The sequence below is a fragment of the Stenella coeruleoalba genome (assembly GCF_951394435.1).
Source record: "Stenella coeruleoalba genome assembly, chromosome: 8".
In the NCBI taxonomy this organism is placed as follows: Eukaryota; Metazoa; Chordata; class Mammalia; order Artiodactyla; family Delphinidae; genus Stenella; species Stenella coeruleoalba.
Genome location: NC_137154.1, coordinates 65,730,663 through 65,758,475, shown reverse-complemented (window position 1 = coordinate 65,758,475; position 27,813 = coordinate 65,730,663). Strand labels below are relative to the sequence as shown.

Here is a 27,813-nt window from a genome sequence, read left to right as displayed (position 1 = left end):
AAACAGGATAACTGAATTTAATACACCCCAGTTGTGATACCCTGAGAAGGATCACAACATCACTTGTGGAAATTCCAGTCAAGAACACACACAAAGGAATATTATTCAGCCATAAAAAAGAATGAAATTCTGACATGTACTACAAAGTGGATGAACATTGCTAAGGTTGAATTATGCTAAGTGATGTTATGAATGAATTATGCTAAGTGAAAGAAGCCAGACACAAAAGGACAATTATTGTATGAGTCCACTTATATGAGGTACTTAGAATAGTCAAATTCAGAGAGAAAGGAAGTAGAATGGTTGTTACCAGGTTCTGAGGAGAGGGGAATAGAGAGGTATTGTTTAGTAGGTACAGAATTTCAGTTCAGGAAGATAAAAACGTTCAGGGGATGGATGGTGGTAATGTTTGCACAACAATGTGAAGGTACTTAATGCCACTGAATTGTACACTTAAGAATGGTTAAAATGGTACATTTGTGTTATATATATTTTGCCACAATGAATTTTTTAATTAAAAAAGGAAGAAAGAAAACCATCCTTTCAGAAATGTATAAAATGGAAAGCTCACAGTAGTTTTTGTCCGTAGCAGATGTTAAATTATCCTGGGCAGGAACTGCGAAAGCTTCTTGCAAGTGGAGTGGGTTCCTTGGTTAATTCATCTGCCAGCCCTGAAGTGTCTCCCCTGTTCATTGGCCCCTGAAGCTTTGCTTTTGTGCGTGGTGGGGAGATTTTTCCCTGTCCACTATCTATATCAGAAAGCAGCAAGAAAGAGTGTGCTCCACTTAGGGCAGCTTTAGGAGACTGAGTATTGTATTAGAAATTTAACAATCATAGGCTCTTGTACACCAGGCTTGTGGTTTCTTTGGTAATGAAATTCCCTCAAAACCTTAGTAGAGAAATGAAAACACTAACTCAAAAAGATATCTGCACCCTCATATTCATAGCAGCATTATTTACAACAGCCAAGACATGGAAGCAACCTAAGTGTCCATTGACAGATGAATAGATGAAGAAGTTGTGGTATATAGATGCAATGAAATATTATTCAGTCATGAAAAAGCAAGGAAATCCTGCCATTTGACATAACATGGATGGATCTTGATGGTGTTATGCTAAGTGAAGCAAGTCAGAGAGAGAAAAACAAATACTGTATGTGATCTCATTTATACATGAAATCTAAACAAAACCAAAACACGCACAAAAAACAAGCTCGTAGAAAACTCATAGGTGGGGGGGTGGCAGTGAGGATGAAGAGTGCTCATTGGCTGAAGGTGGTCAAAAGGTACAAACTCCCTGTTAGAAGATAAATCAGTACCTGGGATATAAGTATGACATGATAAATATTATTAACTCTGCTGTATGTTATATATGAAAGTTGCCAAGAGAGTAAATCCTGAGTTCTCATCACACACACACAATTTTTTTTTTGCTTTTTCTTTTTATTGTATCTATATTAGGTGACGGGTGCTAATAAACTTATTTTAGTAATTATTTCAAAATACACAATAGTAAAGCCATTATGCTGTACGCCTTAAACTTATACAGTGATGGATGTCAATTATATCTCAGTAAAACTGGAAAAACACAAGAAAAATGTTAGTTAGGTTTTTTGTTTCTAGACAGTTCCATGTGGAATAGACACACTCGAAGACGTCTGCTGGACAAATTTCTGTAGAGCCTATAGACACTATTTAAAAATTTTATTGTCTCCTTTGCTCTGCTCAGCTCTCTTTCCCTTAACTTAATGTCAGCCACCCTAATGCCATCTGAAACTAAAGTCTTGGCAAGTTGGTTGGGAAGCTAATACTCTTAAACTTATCTTTGCCCCGTGGCTGGCTCTAATGAAAATGTTATGTCATGCTCTTTGAGGAATAGAAGCAGTTGACTTTTCCAACCCTGTAGGGTCCCAAATGAATGGCATTTTAATTCATTAAAGTGCAGGTCAAGGGTAGAAAGACTCTCCATTAGTAGAGCTATATTCTCTTTCATCTCAATCTGCAAATGGGCCATTTCTTGTCTAACTTTATCACATGTCTCTTGTAGCACTTTGCTAAAAATTCCAAGCGGCAGCCAACATGCACCAAAAATCTGATATCCTTTTAGCCTATTCCTCTAGAGCTACAAGCTTGGTAGTAATGTGGTCTGTTTCCAAGTTAGCTTGTATTTTCTAATGGCATAACAAAGGGCACTTCTTTCTAGCCTGGATATCTCTTCACCTACTATGCAACTTGCTAAACTAATGCTACATATTTTGATTTTTATAATGATGGTGTCCCACTTCCAGGAGCCAATTTCTATAAAAATAGTGTACAAGCCAAGCAGATGTAACCTAAACTATAGTGTGTCAGAATTTTATTTCTTTCTCTCACAACAATCAAGAAGCAAGCTATATAGGCGGGCAGCTGTGACTCACCTACAAGGTAATCAAGATACTTAATATCTTATTTCTTCGTTATCGTTCAAAGTGTTATCCTTACCTTCATTATTTGAAGTGTATTTCCAGCTGTAGGAAAGGGGAAAAAAGAAAGTGGAGTGAAAGCAATTTCCTTTGTGATAGGGATGTACACATTCCTTCTGCTCACCTCACATTTGCAGAAACATAGTACCTACTACTGGCTGCAAGAGAGGCTGAGACATGTAATTGCTAGCTGGGTGGGTTTGATCCAACTGAAAATCAGGGTTATTTATTATGAAAATGAAGATGAGGAGAATAGTGGAAGATTTGCCAACCCTGCCACTCCAATGAAATCCATTGATATGGAAATATTTGGGTAGCAAGTAATTGTGTCACAGTTCAGTAATTGAACATATGTAAATAACTGAGCATATGTAAATCTGAACTAAGGACTATGAAAGACCAGTGGAGGCATAGTGCTGTCTTCAGGGGGAATCTGATTCAAAAGAGGCTCCAGATAAAGAACTGATGGAACTTGGAGAAAAAGGGAAAAAGGAATTAAGGATGTAAACCTTTCCTCTTCACCAAAAGTTCCAACTGTAGAACATGAATCTGGCACCCCAAGATGTCAGATCATTATGCTTTTTAACATTTGATCCCATACAATATTTTTCCAAGCTATTGATTACTTCTAATCAGCTAGGCTGTACATAATTGCATATGGACATAGAGACATTTAAGTTGCTTTGTCAGTATAAGCAAGAGTGAGTCACTAGGTGAGCATGAGAATAAGAACAAGAAATGCTTTTGAAATTTCCAGCCTCAGATATTTGGAGAGTAGGAAAAGAGTTTGTCTGAAGGTTAAATTACATGGAAAGTTGTTGAGGAGGAAGAAAAGACAAAAGTCAATTTGTTTTTCTTTCATGTTCCTGAACTTGTTTTCCATCAAGTCTAGCATAAAATCTTTGCTACTGTCAACTGAAAAAAAAATGCATAACCTAAAAGTTGGGAATTATGTTTTATTCAGCAGATTTTCTGAGGAATTAAGCCCAGAAGACAGCCTCTCAGATCACTCTGAGGGACTGCTCCAAAGAGGTAAGGGAGGAGCCGGGATATATAGGAGTTCACAAACACAAAAAAACCCAGGTAGTTGAACATCAAAAGACTACTGCTAATTAAAGAAAACCAGGCATCTCAAGTTAATGAACTTAGTGCTTTTCTCTGTATGGGAAGATGCAAGAGTTGGGCTTATTGAAATCATTACTTTGATATGCACCCCTAACTATCTAGGGACGGTATCCTTCTTTTCTCCATCCTAAATCCCCTCAGGGTGCACAGTGGCTACTGGCTTGATGGCCACCACATCCTTTGTTTACTGAAATGGCAGACAACATTTTTCATCCACACTATACTCTGGGCAAATAGAATAAAATTTTGTGAGTGCTGATTTTCCATTTGGAAAATGACCTAAACTGTTACTGCATGCTAGAGTTTCATTCACTGATTCATTCACTAAATATATTTTGAGCTCTTACCATACACCAGGATTTAGGTAATGAAGAACAATTTCCTGTTTTCACAGTGCTCACAGTTTTAGTTGGAGAAACAACCTAGAAAATACATCAACAAATTCAGCCTGATAACTACCCTGAGAGAGGGCTACACACAGTGGACACAGGCTCACAAAGAAGAGGTTCCTGATCCCGCTGGGAGAAATCCATGTGAGCCTCTAAGAAGGAAGGATTCTCATCTTGAGTTTGGAGACTAAGTGAGTATCACTAGGTCTGGTATGCCAGGAAGCAAGAAGAGCACGCACACATGGATGAGACTGTGAGTAAAGAGGATATATTTGGGGAAGAGAAAGAATTAGAGAATTATGAAATCCCGTGTCAGTGTACAAAGGAAAATAGTGTGTAAAGATTATTGGAAGAGAAGTTGGGAAATTTATTCTCCTCCAGGCTTTCATTTCTTTCAACTCAAAATAATTACTGAGAACCTACTCATGTTTCAAGCCCAGGGAAATAAGAATGAGTAAAACAGAAATGTACCTGCCTTTGGGGAGTTCACATTTTATGAGAGAAATAGACATTAATCAAATAAACTCATGAAAAAATATATAAATACAGGCTATCAGGCTGTGCAATGGCCCAGGGGTAGGGGTTGATGGGGGAGGCTGGTGAGCTCAAAGGGCTGAGAGAAGGGTTTCAATCTCCTCTCTAACAAATTAAAAGGAAGTTATGATGCTCTCCAAAGCCTTTCCTATTCTCATGTTTTTTATGACTCTAAAACTCATATTATTTAACATGGATTGCAATAGTTACAGCTTAAGATTTTTATGATATGTTTAGAAAGTGAAGTGAGACTAGGAAAGAAGTCCAATCTTATTTCCTTAGCATTTCAAAGCTGTTTGAGGGTGCAACCAGAAACATGCAAGCAGGTGTTAAGATAATTTTTTTTGGCCTCCTGGGACACTTCTATTTAAAACTTTAAGAACAATAAAATAACGCAAACATCCAGGAACTATTCTGTTAATGGCTGCATTCAGGAAATGCCACACAATAAAAAGACAAATAATATAAATAATAGACAAGCCCGTCCTTTGAGAATGTGTACTGTCTTAGCAGCACATTGGTAAATTCCTACACACCTCAGATTATTGGGGGGAGTTGCCAACCATGGCTCCATTTGGGGTCTAAAGTTTTACAGCTCAGAACGCAGGGAAATTCTAGTTCAACAATGGCTCCATGGTGTAGAGGAGGAGCGTGGGTATTGGCTTCTGGGAATCTACTACTTAATGCCTCTGAGACCTTGGGCAAATTTGTTACTGTCCATGTGCTTCAAATTCCTCGTGTATAAAATTAGGATGAAGGCAAGAATGGGCCTACCTATCTTACAGAATAGATCTGAGGATAAAATAATGAAAAATAATCAGAGAGGGGAGAGAGAGAGGGGAGAGGAAAGGTAATGAGTTTCTGTAGAAGCTGAAGGTAATCAGTATTTCTTACAGTTATTTTTGTGTTAAAAGGAAATTTTCTTTAATGAGCACAGCAATGGTATTTTTGTTTATTTGTTTGTTTTTCATTTAAAACATTGTCCTTACTAGCAGTAAAATTTGCACAGTCTGTGTTGGTTTCCATTTAGTTTTTGCTTTTTGAAAGTTTATTTGTCTATGATATTCAGAAGTTTGGAAAAGGGTTCTATGTAGGGCAATTCCGAACCAAAGTTCATTATCATTCAATTTTATTCAACAAACTTTTATTGAGCCTCTTCAGTCTGGCATTCTTAAATTGCCTTCACATTAGCAAGCCTTATTTTCCAACAAAGTATCTGATCCTTGAGGGTTTCAGCTTCTTCAGTATTTCTCAGGGAATTGACCCAGCTGTGTGAGTGTATGGTAGACATTCCTAAAGGCCTGAATCAGAAGATGGTCTACACTTGTTTTTGTGTAGAAATGACAATGAGTCACTGTCTGGAACTTGTCCCCAGGCTTGTGAATGTTAAGCCTTTGGGCCATTTCTTGCTGGTTCCCTGGGGGCCCTTCTTCCTTGCCAAGGGGCCGGGGATAAAGTGTAGCTTCCTTTTCTCTTTAATATGGCCGTCAGCTATTCACAACTTTAGGATTCTTTTGCCCACTTTACCAGTTATGTTGCATACTGGGACAGAGTTTTCCTACTTTCTTCTTTTCTGTTTGTAAGAAAAACACACAGGCTCTTTTCCATTTTTGAGTTTAATACTAATAACTCCTGATAATCAGATATGGAATAACCAAAATACTAAACTCAGTCTAAGTCACAAAGGTTAAGAAAGCTTGCTGAGTTCTCTCTGGCATGATTCCTGGTCTATAATTTTTGACTTCTTGACAGAAAAACTTAGTAAAAGTTCCAACTTTTATGTCTTAAGGTGAATTTCCTCAAAAATCCTTCTCTCAGGCTGGGAAATCAGGGAAAGAAAATTAACATCAATTAAGTAACTTTAGGTACTAGAGTAGTCTGAATAATGACCACCCAGATATATCACATCTTAATTCCATGAACCTGTAAATATTACTTCTTATATAAGGCAAAAAGAGTTTTGCAGGTATAATTAAGTTAAGGCCCTTGACATAGGGTGATTATCTTAGACTATCTGTTGATCCCTAAATACGATCACAGGAGTCCTTATAAGAGAGAGGCAGAGGGTAATTTGACATACACACAATGGAAGAGGCGAGGCCACGTGATCACTGAGGCAGAGAGCGGAGGGATGCAGCCATAAATCAGGGTACGCCAGCATCCAGCAGAATTGGGAAGAGGCAAGGAACAGATTCTCCCCAAGACTCTCTGAAGGGTTTGGGGCCCTGTCAACACCTTGATTTTGACCCAATCGCCTGATTTGGGATTTCTGACCTCCAGAACTGTGAGAAGATACATTTCTGTTGTTCAAATCCACTGAATTTGTGACAGTTACCCCAACCCCAGGAAGCTAATATAGGTACTCACTTGTCCCAGCTGCATATCCTGTGACTAGTGTGGTATAGGTGACACCCATAGCAAGAGTTCCTGCCCCGTTGGTTCTTTTCTGGTAGTTAATTATCGAGCTAAGCAGAAACTTTTCTTACATTATTGGAAAGTTACATTTGAGAAACTGGAGTTTGAGAGAGGCACAAAAAGAAGGATAATATACTTAACTGTTATTCATTCATATATCAAACATTCTGAAGTTCCTACTATGTAACAATCTTTTTCCAAAGCCCTGGAATAAAAATTAAATAAGATAAGATCCCTGTCCTTGAAGAGGTCAGTTGATGAGGGGAATTAGACACACACACTCACATGCATACAACTAAAATAATATGTGGAAAATGGAGTAATGATCATGTGTTTGGAGTATTATAAACACATTGAAGAATGCAGACTACAGGATGAGTCTGTGTGAGCATAGAGGTGAGGTGGGCCAGGGAAAGCTTCATGGCAAAGGTGCGCCTCTGAGCTGATACATAAAGAAGCCAACTAATGAAGCAGACCAAAGGGGGAAACTTTTATCAATTTTTCCCCATGGATTTCATATTTTGAGGGACACTGTCTACCAAAAAACAAAGCTTCTGTATTTAGTAAGTAATAAATAATAGACCAAGAACATCTCAAACTTCCAAACAGAGTTTGTAATCAATGTAGGATGATCACTACTATTTTAACATTATTTTGGCCAAGAGCAAAGGTATTTGTCGTTTGATTTTTTCCTGTGAAGTTTTTTCCTGGTAAAAGTGTGATTTTTATTCTTGTTGTTGTTGTTGCTATGATGTTTGGAATACTGATACAGTTACAGGATTCTCTCTTCATTACTTTCAAGGACAGCGTTCCTTATCTTGGGAAAGACAGTATCTACTTGCACTAAACAGTAGGGCCTAGAGAAAATTATATTGAAAAGAACCTCATTAATGAGAGTTCCTGCACAACATGGCAATAGCTCTGTCCCCTGGGGATAGCTTGCAGTACTGTATCCTTGTAAGGCAACATAAACAGTTAGGACCTAGTCCCCTTTTACAGAGCTCCTATAAAATAATAGTGATAAATATAATAATCAATGTTTGTATAGCATTCTATCATGGTACAAAAGAGTTCAGAAAAGGATCTGATTATGGGTTTTTTTGAACTATAAGCAAAAGCCTGTTTTGTCATCTCAGACAGATTTCTCTTCTCTTTTAATTTATTGTTTTTCATCTTTATTGCGATGTTTGCATTCTTCCAGTTAACATAATGTTTTTCCAGCTTTGTTGAGATATAATTGACATGCAACATTGTCTAAGTTTAAAGTGTACGTCATGTTGATTTGATCCATTTATATGTGGGGAAATAATTATCATCCGAGCTTTAGCTAACACCTCTATCACCTCACATAGCTACATAGCTACCATTTGTGTGTGTGTGTGTGTGTGTGTGTGTAGAGAACATTTAAGATTTATTCACTAAGCTACTTTCAAGTATATAAGACAATATGGTTAACTATAGTCACCATGCTGTGTATTAGATCTCCCCAAACTATCCATCTTATAATTGGAAGTTAGTACCTTTAAACCAACGTCTGCCCATTCTCCCCACCTGCTCAGGCAAGTTTCTTAATCTCTTTTAGCTTCGGTTTCCTCAACTCTGGAGTAAGGGCACTGACATCCACATGCAGAGCTGTTATGAGAATGAAGTGAGATTCTGTACATGAAGTACCCAGGACAGTGACTGATACAGTAAGTACATAGTAAGAGCTGGATCCATTATTTTTGTCTTTTTTTTTTTGGAAGTAGTTAAACTTAAAAAAAAATTGTCTTTTATTCTACTGTTCTTCAGTTGCTTCCCTCCTCTCAACTCATGAGAAGAACCAGACCATTGTGCCAGAATCTCCCCACCTCCCATCGATTGAAATTGTGGCTGGAGGATGGTTTCTTAGGGGGGAATTTGAGGAACACCAGCGTGTCTCAGAATTTGACCTGCCTCCAGTGGTGACACCCCTGGGTACACCCTGTGCTCTTTTTCTTGTCCTCAGGTATCACATGGTCAATAAGAACAGGGTGTTATTCATAAATAATACACTCCCTAGCCCCAGAAAGATCTGAGGCAGTTTTCAGGTTTAGATCATGCATGAAACAGGAAAGTCGTATGTCAAAGAGATGGCAGGACTATTAGAGCACTTTGTGAATTCTAACTGGGATTTGATACTGATTTATTCGTGTTTTGAACTGGGGGTTGCAGTCATTAATCAGTTCACGAAATTGAGGTAAGTACACTGCATGTAGTAAAGGAAGTATGATTTTTATGAAATTATAATTATATATTATAATTTAATATAATTATATATCATAGCACGTGTTGTAAAATGTATTTCACTAAAATAAAAAAGAGCTTGAAAGCCATGAGATTAGGCTACTAGTGGTTTACTTCTTCTGCCACTTATTAGTTGCTAGAGTTGAGAAAGTTCCTGATTTAACAAACATTTATCCAACACTTACTTTGCGTTGGACATTCTTTCACATACATGATTTTTTGTTTTTTCCCTAATACTGATATGTTGCAGTATAGGCTAGGTAGCCTGTGAACATTCCACACTTTAATCACCCTTCACCGGGCCTCTGGTACAAGTTTGAGAGGATTCTTATTACTTAACAGACTCTGATACTAGGTAGTAAAACACACATTTCTAAATAGAGTGAATCTGAGCTTCCCTAGAGCCCCTGAGAATTACGTCAGTTTTAACCATTAACTCCCCTGGACTCTTTATTTTTTTTATTATTATTTTTTCCTAAAATAATGGGTTTATGAGATGTAATTCACATACCATAAAATTCACGTTTAAAGTGTACAATTTAGTGATTTATAGTACATTCACAAAGTTGTGCAATCATGACCACTGTCCAATTCTCCGCAGGACTCTTTATTCAGAAGTTTCTTAAAAGCATTGCATCGGTGTTAGGCATTGGGGGTAGGAAGAGGTAGGTAGAGGGAGGCTTTAGGTAAGGGTTGTGACGGGGGCGTTTGCTTGGGGGTGGGATGAGTTGCTGAGGATGGGCGGGAGAAGGGGGACGCTAGTACACAAAAGACAATTTCCGGCTCAAATTTCCTTACCAAGGCTCTCAGAGAGGAACCTTTGGGGGTGGGGGGAACGCCAGTGCAAAAGGACTAGGTGTGTGTGTGTGTGTCCAAGGGTGCAGCGAGGGTGTCCACTCTATGTCTGAGTACCAGTCTCCACATCTTGGTGGGTCTTTCGGAGCGGGGCAGGCCGGGCTGAGGCTGCTGGGGGACGCCTCCTAGATCCTAGCCCAGGACATCCTGCACTGCGGCAGCCACAGCAACAGGCTCGCCCCCAGACAAAGGGGCCGGCTCGGCGGGGCGGACTCGCGCAGCCGGGGAGCGCGCGCTCGGCGCAGGGGGTCCTGGCGGCCGGAGGGCGCAGCGCAGACCCCGCGAGGGCCGAGTCCGCGGCGCTCGGGAGACCCGGTACCGGGGCGCATACCCCGCCCGGCCTGGCGCGGCGCCGGCGCCGGGCTTCCATTCAGTCTTTGACCCTCCGTCCCCACCCTGCCCCCCCCGCAGGCCGCACGCACCACTGTAACCGCTGCCCCGGCGGCCGCCGCTGCTTGTCGGGCTGGCGGGCGGAGAGCGCGGCGCGGCGGGGCCGGCGGCATGGCTGTGTCCTGGAGGAGCTGGCTGGCCAACGAAGGGGTTAAACACCTCTGCCTGGTAGGATGGCGGGCGAGGCTCTCCCGGCGTTTTGTCTCTGGGACAGCGATTTTGATTCATTCTCTGAGCGAGCGCGGGTGGGGAGCTGGAAGTTTTGCCTCTAACGCAAACATTCTCAACTAACAAAAACTTTCTGCCGGGAATACCTGGAGATAATAACCATCCGCTTCCTCCCTTCCTCCAAGTGCTGGGCAAATTTCCTACACTTTTGATGGGAGAGCGGATGTGGAGGAAGGGAGAAGAGATCGCTGTTAGTGAATACAGCTTTTTCCTTAACCATTTAAACATCCCCCCCCCCCCCCCGCCTTTTGCTCTTTTTCCAGATTGCTTCTGTTGGTCTTATTTTATACAGCAAAGTCCTATTTTTCATTATCTATTGTTCATACAATTGATATTTTTGAAGTTTAACAACATGCAACGCCCGGGACGTGGTGATGTCGCTCATTTCTTAGTCTCATTTTGTCCTGCAAGCGGATAACTGCTATCTTTAGGAGACCTGTTTGCATCTCAGATGCTTAATCTCAGGTGTGCAGGGGCTGAGTGAGGTCAGATAGGTTTTCCTCTGAGTGGTTTTCAGCTTGCTGGTCAATTGAGAATGCTCTCCAAAGCCTTTCCTATTCTGATGTTTTTTATGACTTTAAAACTCATATTATTTAACATGGATTGCAATAGTTATGGCTTAAGATTTTTATGATATGTTTAGAAAGTGAGTGTGGGAAAGACCATTTAAGGCCTTTAGGAATGTCTACCGTGCACTCACACAGCTGGGTCAATTCCCTGAGAAATACTGAAGAAGCTGAAACCCTCAAGGATCAGATACTTTGTTGGAAAATAAGGCTTGCTAATGTGAAGGCAATTTAAGAATGCCAGACTGAAGAGGCTCAATAAAAGTTTGTTGAATAAAATTGAATGATAATGAACTTTGGTTCGGAATTGCCCTACATAGAACCCTTTTCCAAACTTCTGAATATCATAGACAAATAAACTTTCAAAAAGCAAAAACTAAATGGAAACCAACACAGACTATGCAAATTTTACTGCAAGGACAATGTTTTAAATGAAAAACAAAAATACCATTGCTGTGCTCATTAAAGAAAATTTCCTTTTAACACAAAAATAACTGTAAGAAATACTGATTACCTTCAGCTTCTACAGAAACTCATTACCTTTCCTCTCCCCTCTCTCTCTCCCCTCTCTGATTATTTTTCATTATTTTATCCTCAGATCTATTCTGTAAGATAGGTAGGCCCATTCTTGCCTTCATCCTAATTTTATACACGAGGAATTTGAAGCACATGGACAGTAACAAATTTGCCCAAGGTCTCAGAGGCATTAAGTAGTAGATTCCCAGAAGCCAATACCCACGCTCCTCCTCTACACCATGGAGCCATAGTTGAACTAGAATTTCCCTGCCTTCTGAGCTGTAAAGCTTTAGACCCCAAATGGAGTCATGGTTGGCAACTCCCCCCAATAATCTGAGGTGTGTAGGAATTTACCAATGTGCTGCTAAGACAGTACACATTCTCAAAGGACGGGCTTGTCTATTATTTATATTATTTGTCTTTTTATTGTGTGGCATTTCCTGAATGCAGCCATTAACAGAATAGTTCCTGGATGCTTGCCTTATTTTATTGTTCTTAAAGTTTTAAATAGAAGTGTCCCAGGAGGCCAAAAAAAATTATCTTAACACCTGCTTGCATGTTTCTGGTTGCACCCTCAAACAGCTTTGAAATGCTAAGGAAATAAGATTGGACTTCTTTCCTAGTCTCACTTCACTTTCTAAACATATCATAAAAATCTTAAGCCGTAACTATTGCAATCCATGTTAAATAATATGAGTTTTAGAGTCATAAAAAACATCAGAACAGGAAAGGCTTTGGAGAGCATCATAACTTCCATTTAATTTGTTAGAGAGGAGATTGAAACCCTTTTCTCAGCCCTTTGAGCTCACCAGCCTCCCCCATCAACCCCTACCCCTGGGCCATTGCACAGCCTGATAGCCTGTATTTATATATGTTTTCATGAGTTTATTTGATTAATGTCTATTTCTCTCATAAAATGTGAACTCCCCAAAGGCAGGTACATTTCTGTTTCTGCTCATTCTTATTTCCCTGGGCTTGAAACATGAGTAGGTTCTCAGTAATTATTTTGAGGGAAAGAAATGAAAGCCTGGAGGAGAATAAATTTCCTAAGTTCTCTTCCAATAATACTTTGTTGCAATGACTAATTGAGGTTCCATTGAAAGTACTGTGTCCAATGAATGTACTTGAGGTGTCCATTCATCAGGTAATGTTTATTTTTAATTTTTTCTTTCACCCTTCGTATGATTTAGCTTATCTGGCTGTCCCTGAATGTCCTGCTTTTCTGGAAAACCTTCCTGCTGTATAACCAAGGGCCAGAGTATCACTACCTCCACCAGATGTTGGGGGTAAGTGGGACTTGGTTGACCTGTGGAATGGCTTTAATGTGGGCAGAGGATGCTACAAAGCTTGGTCAGTTTTTACATTCATTAAAGAAACACCAGGACGGTTGTTCATTTCAGAAACATTTGTTACTGTCTAAAGTGGTCAAGTTTTCATGATTTATCATTTATACCGGTCCAAGTTAAAACGACTGACTCTTTTAAGAGCCAAAGATAGTATCTTCTAAAGTGAACTGTTGGGCTAGTAGTATCTGAGAAAAGTGCTACTCCTTGCCAGCTGCAAAGAGTCCTGAGGTCTCCTTCACTTGGAGGACCAACCCATGACAGGATTTTAGTTTTTACTAAATCAAGACTTCAGCCCGCCCATCAACTTACAGAGAATTTCTGCACTGTTTCCTTTTACTGTCAGTTCTCACAAAGTATGTGTCTAAGGTAGTTATTCACTTCTGGGCATTTCTCAGCGGCTTGCCCTAGGTTAACTGCTGCTTGTGGTTCCAGTGCTCTGGTCTAATAGGAGAACGATATAGTGCAAAACTTTGCTCTGATTTATCTCAGGTCGATATTTTTCTTTTCTCCATTCCATGATGTTTCTGTTCTTATTCTTCCTCTCCTTCCCCTTCCTACTTGTCTCCTGAACAAAAGGCAGTGGCACTGAGCACATCTTACTTTGTACAATACAAGGAGACAGCTTTTTCTAAGCAAAAGCAAAAAATATAAAACATATTGAAAAATCTTAGGGTATCTGAAAAAGCAGATTTTGTCATTCCTTTTCACTGGGGAAGAAAATACATTCTAAATAGGAGATGCATTTTTTTTTCATGGTTTAATGACTATTTAAAATTCTGACTAGTTCAGATGAATTTAGTGGAGCCAGCCTTCCGTTTCCTGCTTTACAGTTATAGATCTCATTTATCTTTAAACCTCAGCTCCTATAGTAGTGCTTGGCACATATTAAGATTGCAATAAATTGAGGCTGAATTAATTGATGTATATTTCATTTTATACAGTAAGGTACTATCTTCAATATCTGTTGTTCGCACAGTTGATATTTTTAAAGTTTAACAACTGTTTTTTTAAAGAATTTTTTTGAGAGCTGTTTAAAGTTCACAGTAAAATTGAGGGGAAGGCACAGAGATTTCCCATATGTTCTCCTATCCCCACACATGCATAACGTCTCCCATTATCAACCTTCCACACCAGAGTGATACATTTGTTACAATTTGATGACCTACATTGACACATCATAATCACCGAACATCTGTATTTTCAACTGATGGATTGATAAACATAATCTCAAAGATTAAACTCATTTTATTGCAGATTCTTAAATCTGAACATTTCTTTCTTTTGTCCAACCACCCTGACATCCAGCCATCCAGAAAACTGTCATGAAACCTTTACTTTTCAAATGGGCACATAGAGAGTAACACCTCCCCTTTGCCCTCAGGTTGCTTACAATCTAATGGAAACTCCAACAACTAATTAAATAAACAAGTTAAAAAATTTTCTCTAAGGAACACAGGAAGGTTTACTGGCCTATCATGTTACTTTGTTTCCTAAACATTCCCCCTTAGGTATAAATTAGCAAACATGAGGTTTTTCAGTGGGAGCTATATCTGAACTATTATATAACTTATGAACAACTTGGAGAAAACTCTTGAGAGTTACGACAGTAAAATTTGCCTTTAAAAAATGGTAAATCTTGATCAGGACGTAGTTGTAATAATATAAAATCTAAGCCTAGACAACTTGGAATGTCATAATTGAACTTTGGATTTCAGCTCTATGACATTGTATAAGCTAAAATGATAACTTATTGAAAAATTAATTATGTTGGAAACCAACAAGTTAATTTTTTATGAGTTTGGATGCTGTGTAACAGCTTCAATTTATTTTGGTGACAAGTCAGATATGAAGAATACACACACACACACATATATAACCCAACTAATTAAAAAAATACATGTTTCACCTCTCTCTACCTCATCCCACTTCAGTGGTTTTGTTTGAATAATATGACAGGCTAGTGAGGTTCAATGGTGAGGGCTACAGAATAGCTGGCACATAGTAGGGGCTCAATAAATATTAATCAGTTGAATGAAGACAAAAATGATAAAAGGACTCAATGGAAGACTATGAGTAAAAAATGCAAGAGGCAGACTGAAGGAGAGAAAGGTCGTTGTAAATTAGTTTTCATGGAAACATAAGAATGATCATAGTGGGTTGACCCTTAACCCATCAAGTCAGGAGTCAACATTTTATGAAGAGTCATAGTGGAAAGGAATAGCTTTTCTTCTTGGCATCATGGCGGAGGAAGAAAGATGACTTAAAAAGTCTCACTTTTCAGTAATCACCTATCTGAATTTTCTAGTCATTAATTTATCTACACCATTTGGAATAGATATCATCTGTACTTTTACTGAAAAAGGAACTCTATCTATAGTTTGACTATTGTTTAATGAAGGAGTATTTAATTTTATTTGTCCTTGGCTTATCTTTTCTAATCTTTTGATGATTGTGGCATTGTTGCATAGTATAAGAATTTGCGGGCATTTTTCAAATTGCAAAGAAATACAGTATAACGATGAGATATAATTAATTTTAAAATAAATATTGCAGGCTCCCATGTTTTACATGTTTAATAACTATATATTATGAACTTAATGCCTTAGAGCAGTTTTTTAGAGCCTACCAAGCACTCACAAGAACATGGTCCCACCATGATAGAACTGTAGGAATCCTGCAAAGGCCATAGGTACTCTGATATTATAAGTCCCTTTTAGGTAAATTTTAAGTTCATAAAAATTATGATGGTATTTCTGGAAATGAATTTGATTGCTACCACTTTAAAACACAAATGGAAACAGTACTTCCATTTGTTGAACATTTTGATAATAGCCTTTAGTCTAAGGTTGCTGTTATGCATCTGTAAAATGTAAGGTAATAATAAAGTTGTACTAGTCTTATAGGAATAAAGGGTCCACAGGATATAGCTCATTTGCAGGAAGACATAGACATTCAGAAGCAGTAAATTCTTTGTAGTGGTCTGAAATCTCTGCTTTCTATTGAAAGATGATTTATTCAACTGTTTATTTATACTGATGATATACTAGTCACTTTACAAATGCTGTGTTTGAGCTAGGAAACTATTCTTCCCATTTGCACCTGGGGAAGTATAGGCTGAGGAATCTGAATGAATGATTTGATCAGGTTCCTTTGGGTGGTCAGTGTCAAAGCTAGGATTTGAATGCAGTGCTCTCTGGCCTTTTGCTTTTCCCTCATACTACACAGATTTTCTGAACCACTTCACTGGCCCATCTCAGATATTTCTGTTACTGGTTAGTATTACTCTTTATCAGTGCTGCCCAATAGATATATAATGTGAGTCATATGTAATTTAAAAATTTCCAGTAGTAATTCAAAAAAGTAAGAAGCCAGTGGCATTTAACTTTAACAATATATTTTATTTAAAATAATATATCCAAAGTACTGTAATAGATTGAAGCATTCAACATGTGGTTAGTATTTTTTAAAACTATTACTGAGATAGTTTACATTATTTTTGCCTGTTCTTGAAATAGTGTATATTTTACACTTATGTACATCACAATTCAGTCACTAAATTTTCATCAGAAATACTTGACCTGTGTTTAAATTTCATAAAATTTTACAGATGAAAACGTGTATTCACATACCCAAGTTGTTCCAAACATATTTAAAGATTTTCCTATAACACAAATGAATATCAGCTTTTAAATTTGAATTAAGGGACTTACCTGGCAGTCCAGTGATTAAGACTTCATCTTCCAATACAGGGGGTTCGGGTTCAATCCCTGGTCAGGGAGCTAAGATACCACATGCCTGGCAGCCAAAACACCAAAGCATAAAACAGAAGCAATATTGTAACAAATTCAATAAAGACTTTAAAAATCGTCCATATGAAAAAAATCTTCAAAAAAAATTTAAATTAATGAAATCAATGAACCTAAAAATTCAGCTCTTTTGTGGCCCTAGACACATTTCACATGCTCAATAGCCATGTGTGGTTAGTGGGTACCATTTTGGACAGTATATGTGTTGGCTGTGGTGGGGGGAGATTTTCCTACCTTCATGGCCAAATGCATTTATCATTTTGCTTTAAGGCAAGCAACTAGTCACCCATCAGCCCAATAAAAAGACATCAGCATATGGGTAGTCCTCTTGTTCCCTCTCTCCTGAACAGGATTTAATATTGGGTAGGAAGTTGTGCACTCTAGTTATTGGCATATAACTATAAAAATATCTCTGACTTCTCCCTAATCTTCCTAGCTTTCTGGGGTGGGAGCCTTTGAGAATGAAGGTAAAATTCAGAACTGGAGTATCCATTTTTATTACTAGTAGCCTTGGTGACTGTTCTCAGACCAAAATTAAGTGTTAAGGGAAAAGAAGATCTTAAATGATGGAAGATAAAATAATGTTGAGATTTAATATGTCTTAGTAGGAGTTTTCATCAGAATTGTTTTTTCCCAGACTAGGCTGACCCAGGCCTGGAGGCAACATGGTCACGGCTGGTTTATGCCTGAGTTAATGTGCTAATCAGACTGTGCACTTCCTAGGAGATGTTTAATTATGACATGCTGTGAATATTGGAATCTTAAAATTAGCTAAGAGGGAAAAAAAAGTGTTTTGAGGAAAACCAAAACAAACACCCAAACAAACAAACCAAACAATAACTTTCCTCACCTTCCCATAACGATGTTTTAAACAAAGGACTCCATTGATTACTTAAGTTGAAATCTGTGTTGATTTATTTATTTTCAAAGAATGGAAAATGTATTTAGTACTTTAATAGCAAATACTAATGTGTTGTGACAGACTCTGAGAAATTCAGTTTCCTAAATTTTTTGAAATGTTGGGGCAATTTAACTCAGGATACTATCTATAGTATAGAAGTCTTCATATTCATGTTCACCTATTTCCGCGTTCTATTTCTGACATTGGAACAATTAAAGGATATAATTTAATTGATATAAACATTTTAATTTGCAAAGAGAATGCATTTTATGGTACCAGATTCAATTAGTCTTTGTTTTATATATTTTTCCCCAAAGCTAATATTTGGGGAAATATTTGGGGAAATATTTCTCACGGTGCCATGATGAGAATTTAATTTTTTTTTTTTTGCTTTATCTCACAATTATTATTTTAGATCTGCTACATGGTCATGAGGAGCTTTTCTTTCTTGTTTTTAAACTCTTATTGCGATACCTATGTTGATTGGTATCTCAGTAAGAAGTTGTGAAGCAGAAAGTTGTGAGCATTGAGGTTTTTTTCTAATCTTGCAATGATGATCTTTCTTTGGTCAATCATTATGCTTCACGTGATTTAGAAACATTAACAATTTACCCTCTCAAGAGTCCTAAGACTTGTATCATAATTAACATTTTTCAGAGACAGAAGTCTGATGTCATGTGAGTTTCTTAAGGGTGGAGATTGGAGTATCTGGACAAACAGATTTTAAGTCACTGTTGATTTTACAGCTGGCCTAGGCAGCTTTAATTTTGCTGAGAAGGAATATATGCCTCCTGTATGCCTCCTGTCATTTTCAGAAAAGGCTTGATCATTAACTCTTTCCTTCTATTGCACAGAATATTGTGGTTTCAATTCAGAGGATGCTTTTAAATAAGTTGGTTTCGTTTGTTTATTTGTGTTTATTCTTAACATTCTGCTATTGAAAACAATTTACTTCTTGTTTATTGACAGGTGAAATGAGTTACATTACATGATGCAACCATTATGTACTTAATCCATTTACAATAGAGACTCATATAATTTTACACTTGAAAGAGAGCTTTGTAATCTTTATTTAGATTTCTTCCTCATTTTCCCAAATAGAAAAATGAGGTTGAAGTGATTTGCTCATTATTACTCACTCGATTAGTGGCTTGGTCACTATCCTGGTTCATTGCTCCTCTCAGTCCAATATTCAGCCTGTTATAATGAACAACTCTATAGATATATGCAAGGCACATTAAACGCCATACTCTGTAGACCACTAGTTTTTCATCTTATGTGAAATGATATTTAAAGATGTTGAGCAATTCAAGAAGTTATGAAAAATTATTGATTTACACCCAAGATAACATATATTTCCAGTATTACAGTTGTTTTTGACAAATTGTTAAGGATTATGAGATTTATTTTTATTTAAATTTTTTCTGATTCCATGATGTTTGGCAGAATTTTAGCACAATGATTAACCTCTTTGTTATATTCACCTAAATACCCAGTGTATCATTCTCTTTTATCAATACCATCCAAAATAGCATAGAATTGGAACTTGGCATTAATTTCTTAGATTTTCAAATCTACTTCCTTCATTTCCTTATTAATAGTATCAATAGCAGATTGCATTCATTGAGGACTAAGTACCAGGTATTACTCTAAGAGCTTTGCTTGGATTAATTTAATCTTTTCACCCATCCTATGGAGTAGATATTTTTAATTCTTAATTTTCCAGGTAAGAAATTGAATTAAAGAAGCTCTGTAACTTGCTAGTGAGTGACAGAGCCAGATCTCTAGCCCAAACATCCTGATTCTAGAACTTGTACTCTTAACCATTGGGCTCTTCTGCCTCTAGGCAACATTAGTATTACCGTAGGCTGAACCATATGTAATTGTCATTTTGATAGAAGACAAATAATCCAAGGGATTCCCTGGTGGTGCAAGGGATTCCCTGGTGGTGCAGTGGTTGAGAGTCCGCCTGCCGATGCAGGGAACACGGGTTTGTGCCCTGGTCCGGGAAGAACCCACATGCCGCGGAGTGGCTGGGCCCGTGAGCCGTGGCCGCTGAGCCTGCGCTTCCGGAGCCTGTGCTCCGCAACGGGAGAGGCCCGCGTACCGCAAAAAAAAAAAAAAAAAAAAAAAATCCAATATCAGCCATTGATGTGATTCAACCTAATAACAACTATAACCATTTGTAAATCACATATTATGTACCAGACACAGTCATTTCTTTGCTCTTTTATAATCTCATTTAATCCTTACATATTTAATTTAATCCTTATAATAACCCTGGAGGATAAGAATGATCACTTCACAGAACTGAGAAACAGATTCTGAGTGGTTAGGTAACTTCCCCCAGGTCACGTAACTAACAACTGGAGAAGCCCAATTTGAGCCCACATTTGTCTCATACTAAGACCACACCCTCAATCACGCTGCTCCTCCAGGGAGGTTCTGAGACACAGAGGGTTAGAGCCTGGAATTTTCTACTCTTATCCAAGGTTCTTATGCATCCCACCACGGTGGCTCTGGGTAAGACTGTTTGTATGTATGTTTGTGTGTTTTTGTATTAATAAGTAAAGATAAGAATATAGTGTATAGATTATTCTTAAACCTGAAGCAGACTTATATACCTCATCCTAACTGATTCCTACTGCATTAATTTGCTCAGGCTTCCATAACAAAGGACCACAGACTGGGTGGCTTTAACAACAGAAATTTATTTCCTCATAATCCTGGAGGCTGTATGCTTTTTCCTAGGGATCACCCAGCCTGAGGGAATGAAGCTTGTAGAACTGCAGAATGTTATAGGCACCTTAGGTATTGTTCTAGTTCATTTATCTCATTCGATAGACAGATTTAGTATTGGGAAATGCCTTCTTTATGGACTCAGTGCAAAGTTGAATGTGGACAGTAGTTCTTCAAACTCTAGTCAGTGTTTCTAGTTCATCATGCTAAGCATTGTGTTGATCATAAAATTGACTTTAAAAATGCCTAGGTAATTCTATGGAGGAAAATCAATCATCCTTAATCCCTATTGACAATATCATAAGCTTTGGAGCTATATGGATATGAGTGTGAACCCTGGCTCAGGCATTTATCTCCCTTTATGATTTTGGCAAATTACTTCTCTGAGACTAAGCTTAAGTCATCTTCCTCTTAGGTTAGTTGTGAAGATTCCCTGAGAAAATGCAAGTGAAATGTTTAGCACTTGGTGCATATGTGCTTAGCAAAAGATAGCATTACTATAAATATTAAGTAATATTAGTTAGCATTAATGGTATTAATACTATTAATAGTAAATAGTAATAGAAATTATTTATGCTTATCAATGAAAATATTAAAAGGAATTCAGAGAAATATAAAGATGGAAGGAATTTGCTGAGCAAATGGCAGATGGCATTAAGACAGAGACTTTTCCTTTCCTTTGATTGGCCTCTGGCTGACCCCCAATCCTTGTGGACAAAGGAAGCCTGTCAGTTGCTATTTATAATTGGCACAAAATTTGTAGCAACTTGGTTATGATTGCTGAGTGGAATTTTATCTTGAGGTAGAACGCATTTTATTCAGAAAAGCTTGTATTAATCTTCATTGAATTTTGGAGTCTTCAGAAGATAAACAGGGTAATAATGCCTATTTCACAAGATTACTGTGAACCTTAAAGACAATTAAAAGAAGTAACCTCAATAATATCTAGAGCCAACATTCACTGAAATGTTCTCATGGGCCAGACATGATAAATTCTTTATACATTCAGTGTCAGAGTCCTGACTAGTCTACAAGGTAGGTTCTATTACAAAAGAGGCAGCTGAAGCACAGAAATTATAAATAATTTGCTCATGGATTAAAGTACCTTGCACAAAGCCTATGATGTAATGAGTTCCCAAAATGCCAGCTTTCCTCTTTCCTTCCCTTTTCTCTCATCCTTCATATTCATATACAGCAATTCACTTAACTGTTCTGTACTCCCATTAAAACAGGATGAAATGATCCCACTTATCTCAGAGTGTTGTACTGAGGATTAGGTATGACTTAACAGGCAACTACTTTGAAGAATTGAAAGCATCACAGATGTAAAACATAATGGTTATTATTACATATTGTTTCTGTCTCCTATTCATTCCTGCCAGCTTTTAAGGCTCCAGCCATTGGTACTCTAACAGAGCTCCTTTGGGAGTCGTAAAGGACAGTTTGGACAAAGAAATGAGATTTCATTTTCATGACAGAAAAGCAACAAGTGGCCCTTAACATCTAATATGCTTTACTCCAGTATTGATTATTGAAGTGGGATCTTAAAGGGCTGTGACATGTTGTAATTAATAATTGCCAAGGCATGAACTAAGAGTGAGACTTTAGTATAAGAGTAAATTACCTAAAGGCAGAGTGAGCCTACCTTACTTCTTAGTATCCATGTCTTTTTTTTTTTTTTAACATCTTTATTGGAGTATAATTGCTTTACAATGGTATGTTAGTTTCAGCTTCACAACAAAATGAATCAGTTATATATATACATATATTCCCATATCTCTTCCCGCTTGCGTCTCCCTCCCTCTTAGTATCCATGTCTTAATGCAGCTTTGTGATGTGATAAATGTCGATGTAATAAATAGTCTTGTGAAAGGTAGTTTCTTTTCAGTTCTGGCAATGGGATTAAAGAAAAAGTAGATAAAGAAGAAGATGGTTATTCCATGATCAGTAGAATTTGTTTACATTTTTAGAAGCTGGAAAGTTGAATTTGACAATGACGCCTATCTATGGATAGATGAATCCAACACAGATTTTATAGGGAAAAGTTGCATGCTTTGATGATTTTCATGGATTTGGAAATTGTTAAAGTCTCCAGACACATATCAGGAATCCCAGAGGTCTGACATAGTTTAAGGCAAGAAGAGATGAATGATGTACACAAAATGAAAGCATCTTATACACCTGAGATGTTTAAAAAATAGGTACGTCAACGCCAAGATAAATTTAAGAAATGATTTATGGCAAATGCCTTTCTGACTATAGTCATTTTTCCTATGATAGTGTTATCAAAACAAGCTTCTAAACAAGTTTCTCTCCCCCACCCCCCCGGGCTATACTTTTGGTTCTCTTTGTTGACTTCCATTCCCCCAGTATACCCTCTGTTATGCGCCTTTCAATTAGCATTTTATCCTGAGTGAACTCCCTGTCGCCCCACCTCATATGGGAACATGATTTCAAGGATGCCCTAAGAAGAGACAGTTGTGGAGCAAGAAAATAAGAACTGTCTATTGAAAATACTGATGAGATAGGGTGATGAGTTTTTAGTTCTCACTGATTTTCTTTGGCCAAGTTACTTTTGTTAAGTTACTTTGAGCCTTTGAGCTTTGTTAATTCTCTTGGTTTGAAAAGCACAGGCTCCAAAGCACATTTGTAAAGTGCTTAGAGTTATGCAAACATAGGTGAAGATACATTTTTCTTTTTTTCTTTTTCCATAGCTCAGAATATCTAAAGGGAAAACCAAGCAAATATCATCAGTGGTCTATACTAATGGATTCCAACTGGAAAAAAAAATGACTCATATTAAACCACAAGAATGTAGAGCTTCAGTAAGGAAGTTCTTCTCCCATCTGAGAAATGGCATTTGTTGTTGGGCATTCTCTGTATTACGTTTGTTACCTACAATAGAATTTTCTGGGGTTAGGGCCTTAGCTTGGACTATGTAGAACCCATCATTTAACTGTTCAGTTATTTTGATCTTGTTTGTACATTTTTTAAAACTTAAGAGAGTGATAAATGAGTCAAATGAAAATCTTGGAAAAGTTTAGTTTCCTGGATCATAATGGATCTACAAGGTTTCCTTAACTTTGGTTTGCCTGAAGAAAACTAGTCTTAGACTTGTACTGGTTTTAAAGCTTGAGTGTGTCATGCTTAAAGAAGAAAATATACTTTGTTCAACCCACAAATTTTATATATATGAAATTTAATTTGTGACATTCATTCTAATTCTTATCAAAACCAAGTGTCTGCTATTGCTTTTTCCTAGCACAGAGCGACTATTAGCTTAAATTTCAAATAAAAAGTAATATCTGTAAAAATTTCAGAGTATCAATGGCAAAAGTATAATGTAGTGAAAAGAACATGGATTTTGTGGACAAATTGACCTAAGTTGAAATCTTGACTTTACCTCTCAATAACTGTATCTTTATTGAAATCTTCAAAACCTAGTTTCCTCAATTTTAAATTGAGAATTATATTATTAGATTGAACTACATGAAAATTTCAATATTGAAACATTTTGACTTACAAAAATGGCAATTTGGCATAGTTTAACCTCGTTTCTCTCTTTTAGGATTATTATTATTGTTATTATTTTTGAGGAGAGGATTAAGTAAGATGAAAAAGAAATCAGTGTGAAGACCACAGATTGTGTTACTTCCCTTCTTTCTAATGGCAAGTTATAGCAGACAAATTCATGACAATGCTAGACTCATTTCTTTCAGGAAACACTGTTGAAGTTAAGAATGTTTTGACATTGCAATCTCCTTGTAAATGTTTGCTAATGACTAAAAGTTTCCAGTAACTAAGAGGAGTGTTAAGGCCTAATTTTGTGCAATGTATAAATTCTGAAGTATTTAAAAAGATAGTTTGAAAATTATAGTATACATTTTTTCTTCATTATGGTTTCAGAAATATTTAAGCTCACAATTAATTGCTTTTCAATTGGCAGTAGTTTTCAAATTTTAGCTCCAAATTTCTTGGCCTTTTTTAAACTTTCCATCAAGCAAACCAAAGTTTGAAGTTCACGTGAAGAGAACAAATTTTATAGGACACTAGCAGTGAATCTTCTCTGTAAAAAGAAAGGAGTTAGAAAACTATGTTTCTGATGTTAGGTACAGAGTGTTTAAACATGTACCTCAGTTCACAGCACACTGTCTTCATGGGTCTGTGCAAGGCCCCTGTTTGCTTTCTTCACCATTTGTTTGGCAAATTTTTTTTTTTTTTGCGGTACGCGGGCCTCTCACTGCTGTGGCCTCTCCCGTTGTGGAGCATAGGCCCCGGACACGCAGGCTCAGCGGCCATGGCTCACGGGCCCAGCCGCTCCGTGGCATGTGGGATCTTCCCGGACCAGGGCACGAACCCGTGTTCCCTCCATCGGCAGGCAGACTCTCAACCACTGTGCCACCAGGGAAGCCCTATTTGGCAAATTTTTTTAATAATGTGAAGACATGTATCATTCTATATTGAATGCTGATGACACAGAATTAGAAACTTCACTTCTAAGAGATAACCAACTGTATATATAAAATCTATGTCAATTTCTCTATCTATATTTATGCATGTATATGTAGATAAACATTTATATGCATGTATATTATTAATTCAAAAATATGTCACAGATATTATTATTTCATTTCCATTACACAAGTTTAATTTATCTTATTTTTAATGGCTACATAGTATCCCATAATGTGTATGATAATTTGTTTTATATTTCTCCACTGTTGGCCTTTTTAGTTCTATTCTTTGTATCACAGATTGTACTGCAGTGAGTATCTTAGAAATTTACCCTTGGTTTGCTATTTTCCTTTTTTATGAAAGTCCAAGATGTGATATTTTGGTCTTATTTAATGTTAGTTTTTTAGGGAAAAAAGGTTAAACTTTATTTACATCTTCTCTCTTATACCAATATATCATCTTGTATTTGATTTAATGTATTGTTCTACCAGCAGATGAGCTAGTATGGCCACTGTAAGTTGACCAATTAAACACTGAAGACTTTGTCAGAAGTGTCTAATACTTAAATATGTGTGTATCAGAAAGTTTAAGTAAATGGTCTGTAACAAATGATCTATCCATCCAGTCCATCTTTACTTTACCTACTCTGTTAGGTATTTGGGCCATTTTAATGCATCTGGAGTTCTTACTCTTAGAATTGATAACTTCTTGGAGACAGTGTATATATATATATATATATATATATATATATATATATTTATATTTATATTTATATTTATATTTATACATATATATTTTTTTTCTTCAAAGAAAGACTGGAAGACAGTGAACTTGATTCAAACTTGGAAGTTATGGTTGAAAGATGCTGAGTTAGCTAACAGTGCTAGTATTTCAAAGACAAAGATAGAACTTAAAGACACTTTTATAGTTTCAATTAAAAATGTTATTAACTAACAGGATTGAGTCCGGCAGTTATAAAATAGATATGTTTAAAAGTAGGTTATGCTTGACAGACGTGCAAGAAAAATCTTAATTTTGAATATCCTATATTCAATATATGAGTTTTAATACATGTCATTATGGATATTCTGATTAAAATTCTAACCAAGTGAATGGGTACTATTGCTATGAGTATTGTTTCCTTCCAAAAATTACTCCATATGCTCAGGTTACTAGTATATCTGTTTTGGCTTCCAAATTTTAGGAGGAATATTGAGAAATTGAAAGTGGTGTGAAGATGAAGAAGAAAGATACAAGAATGATTGTTTCTGATGAAGAGTAGCTTAGAGGTGGCTAAATACTCGGTAATTGTGATCAGATATGCTGGACCTGTGATGTAGGAGAAACAAGGCCTTTCTCAGCTTTTTAGCCAACCAATCTCTGCAAAATACATTTCACTCCTCAGTGCTTTCCCCTGTGCATGGATCATTTCTGTAGGAGGAGGAAAATGTAACAATGACGTGCAATCAAATGCTCTGTAACTCTTGAGGCCCTTGTTGTTGGGCCTTAGAAAGGAGTAGAGAAAAGGGATAGGTGTGAATATCCACAGGGATGCCATAGATGAATTTTTAAAATTCCATTTTAATAATGTTTGTCAGCTAAAGAGGTCAGATAATTTTTACTTTATATGTTTTTACCTTTTAGAACAATTCCATGAGGGAAAGTAGAGGACATTTTTATTACTGTTCTGTTAAATTTTTCAGTGCTAGGTTTTGGAGACAAGTGACCTTGGTAGAGGTCACAGGTGTTAACTGTGGTAAGAATTTCATACCTTTTAATCTGGTGACTGTTCAGTAGACAGCATTGCCTTTAGAAACCCATGAACGTGTTCATATGCAGTTCTGACTGCCATTTATGTTGAAGTTTAACTTTTCCAGACAGACACATAGTCTAGAAGTGAATCTCTTCTGCTCTCTGGGCTTTTGGTACAGGAAAGACACGGTAGACAAAATCAGGACAGAACTATACCATCTATCCATCTTGCTTTCATCTCTCTCTGTAATAGCTACATTTCCTTCCAATTCATAATAGATGTCTAAGAAAAGACCACATTCCCACTGAAAATGAAAGAAAGTTCATTTCTAGAAAAGGTAGAATGAAGGATGATGACATATAAAAGGGAAGATTTGAGTTAAGCATAAGGATATCTGGATAAAGTGTCAGGATGGACACTTGACTTTTGGTGGTCCCTTGAGCTATATGGAAAAAATGTTTCCCCCAGCTTCCTTCTTTGGAACTGATAGCTTCTTTTAGAGACACTGTTTTTTTAAAAAAAAAACCAGTTTATAGATGGGAAGAAAGGTCAACTTGAGTCAAAAATTACATCATAGTTAAAAGTCTCCAGGGCAGTTAGTTGACGGAAACCAGCTAGGATCATTTGGAATGAATTACAGTTTTTTTATTATGGCATGAAGGGACATTCTTGAGCTTTTGGATATACCCCAAGAGCACTGAATTGGTAGTCTATATTGGGATTATGTTAAAAAATAATTACTCCAATTACTATTAACGACTTTCTGGTTGCTCATGACATGTTATTCATTATTGTTTTCGTACAAAACCTTATCAAAATAGTTAGGTAATCCACTTTTGAAGTAGCCCTTCGTTGAAATGTCGTTTTTTTATTCTTAAGTGCAATCTTGCCCCCATGGAATGCTCATCCTATTCTATATTCATATCCTTATCATAATATATTAATGGTACAAACTAAACATTTAAATTAGAACCACAGTTTTGATTTATAGATAGAGGAAAAATAAATTGTTCTGATTTTCTGCCATGAACCCTTTTGGTTACTATAAAGACAATTAAAAAATTCCTAC

At 37.1% G+C, this 27,813-nt stretch overlaps 1 protein-coding gene across 2 annotated transcripts in view; it reads left to right on the top strand.

The window, feature by feature from the left end:
* Nucleotides 1-10,545: 10,545 nt before the first annotated feature.
* Nucleotides 10,546-27,813, top strand: part of NOX4 (NADPH oxidase 4) — a gene marked incomplete at its 5' end in the record, with an annotated part of 147,344 nt that continues 130,076 nt past the window's right edge. For both annotated transcript variants that reach the window (XM_079930234.1, XM_079930233.1), the window contains 2 exons: nt 10,546-10,602; nt 12,935-13,030. In XM_079930234.1, the coding sequence (XP_079786360.1) occupies nt 10,546-10,602; nt 12,935-13,030 (153 nt within the window). The remainder of the gene's footprint in view (nt 10,603-12,934; nt 13,031-27,813) is intronic.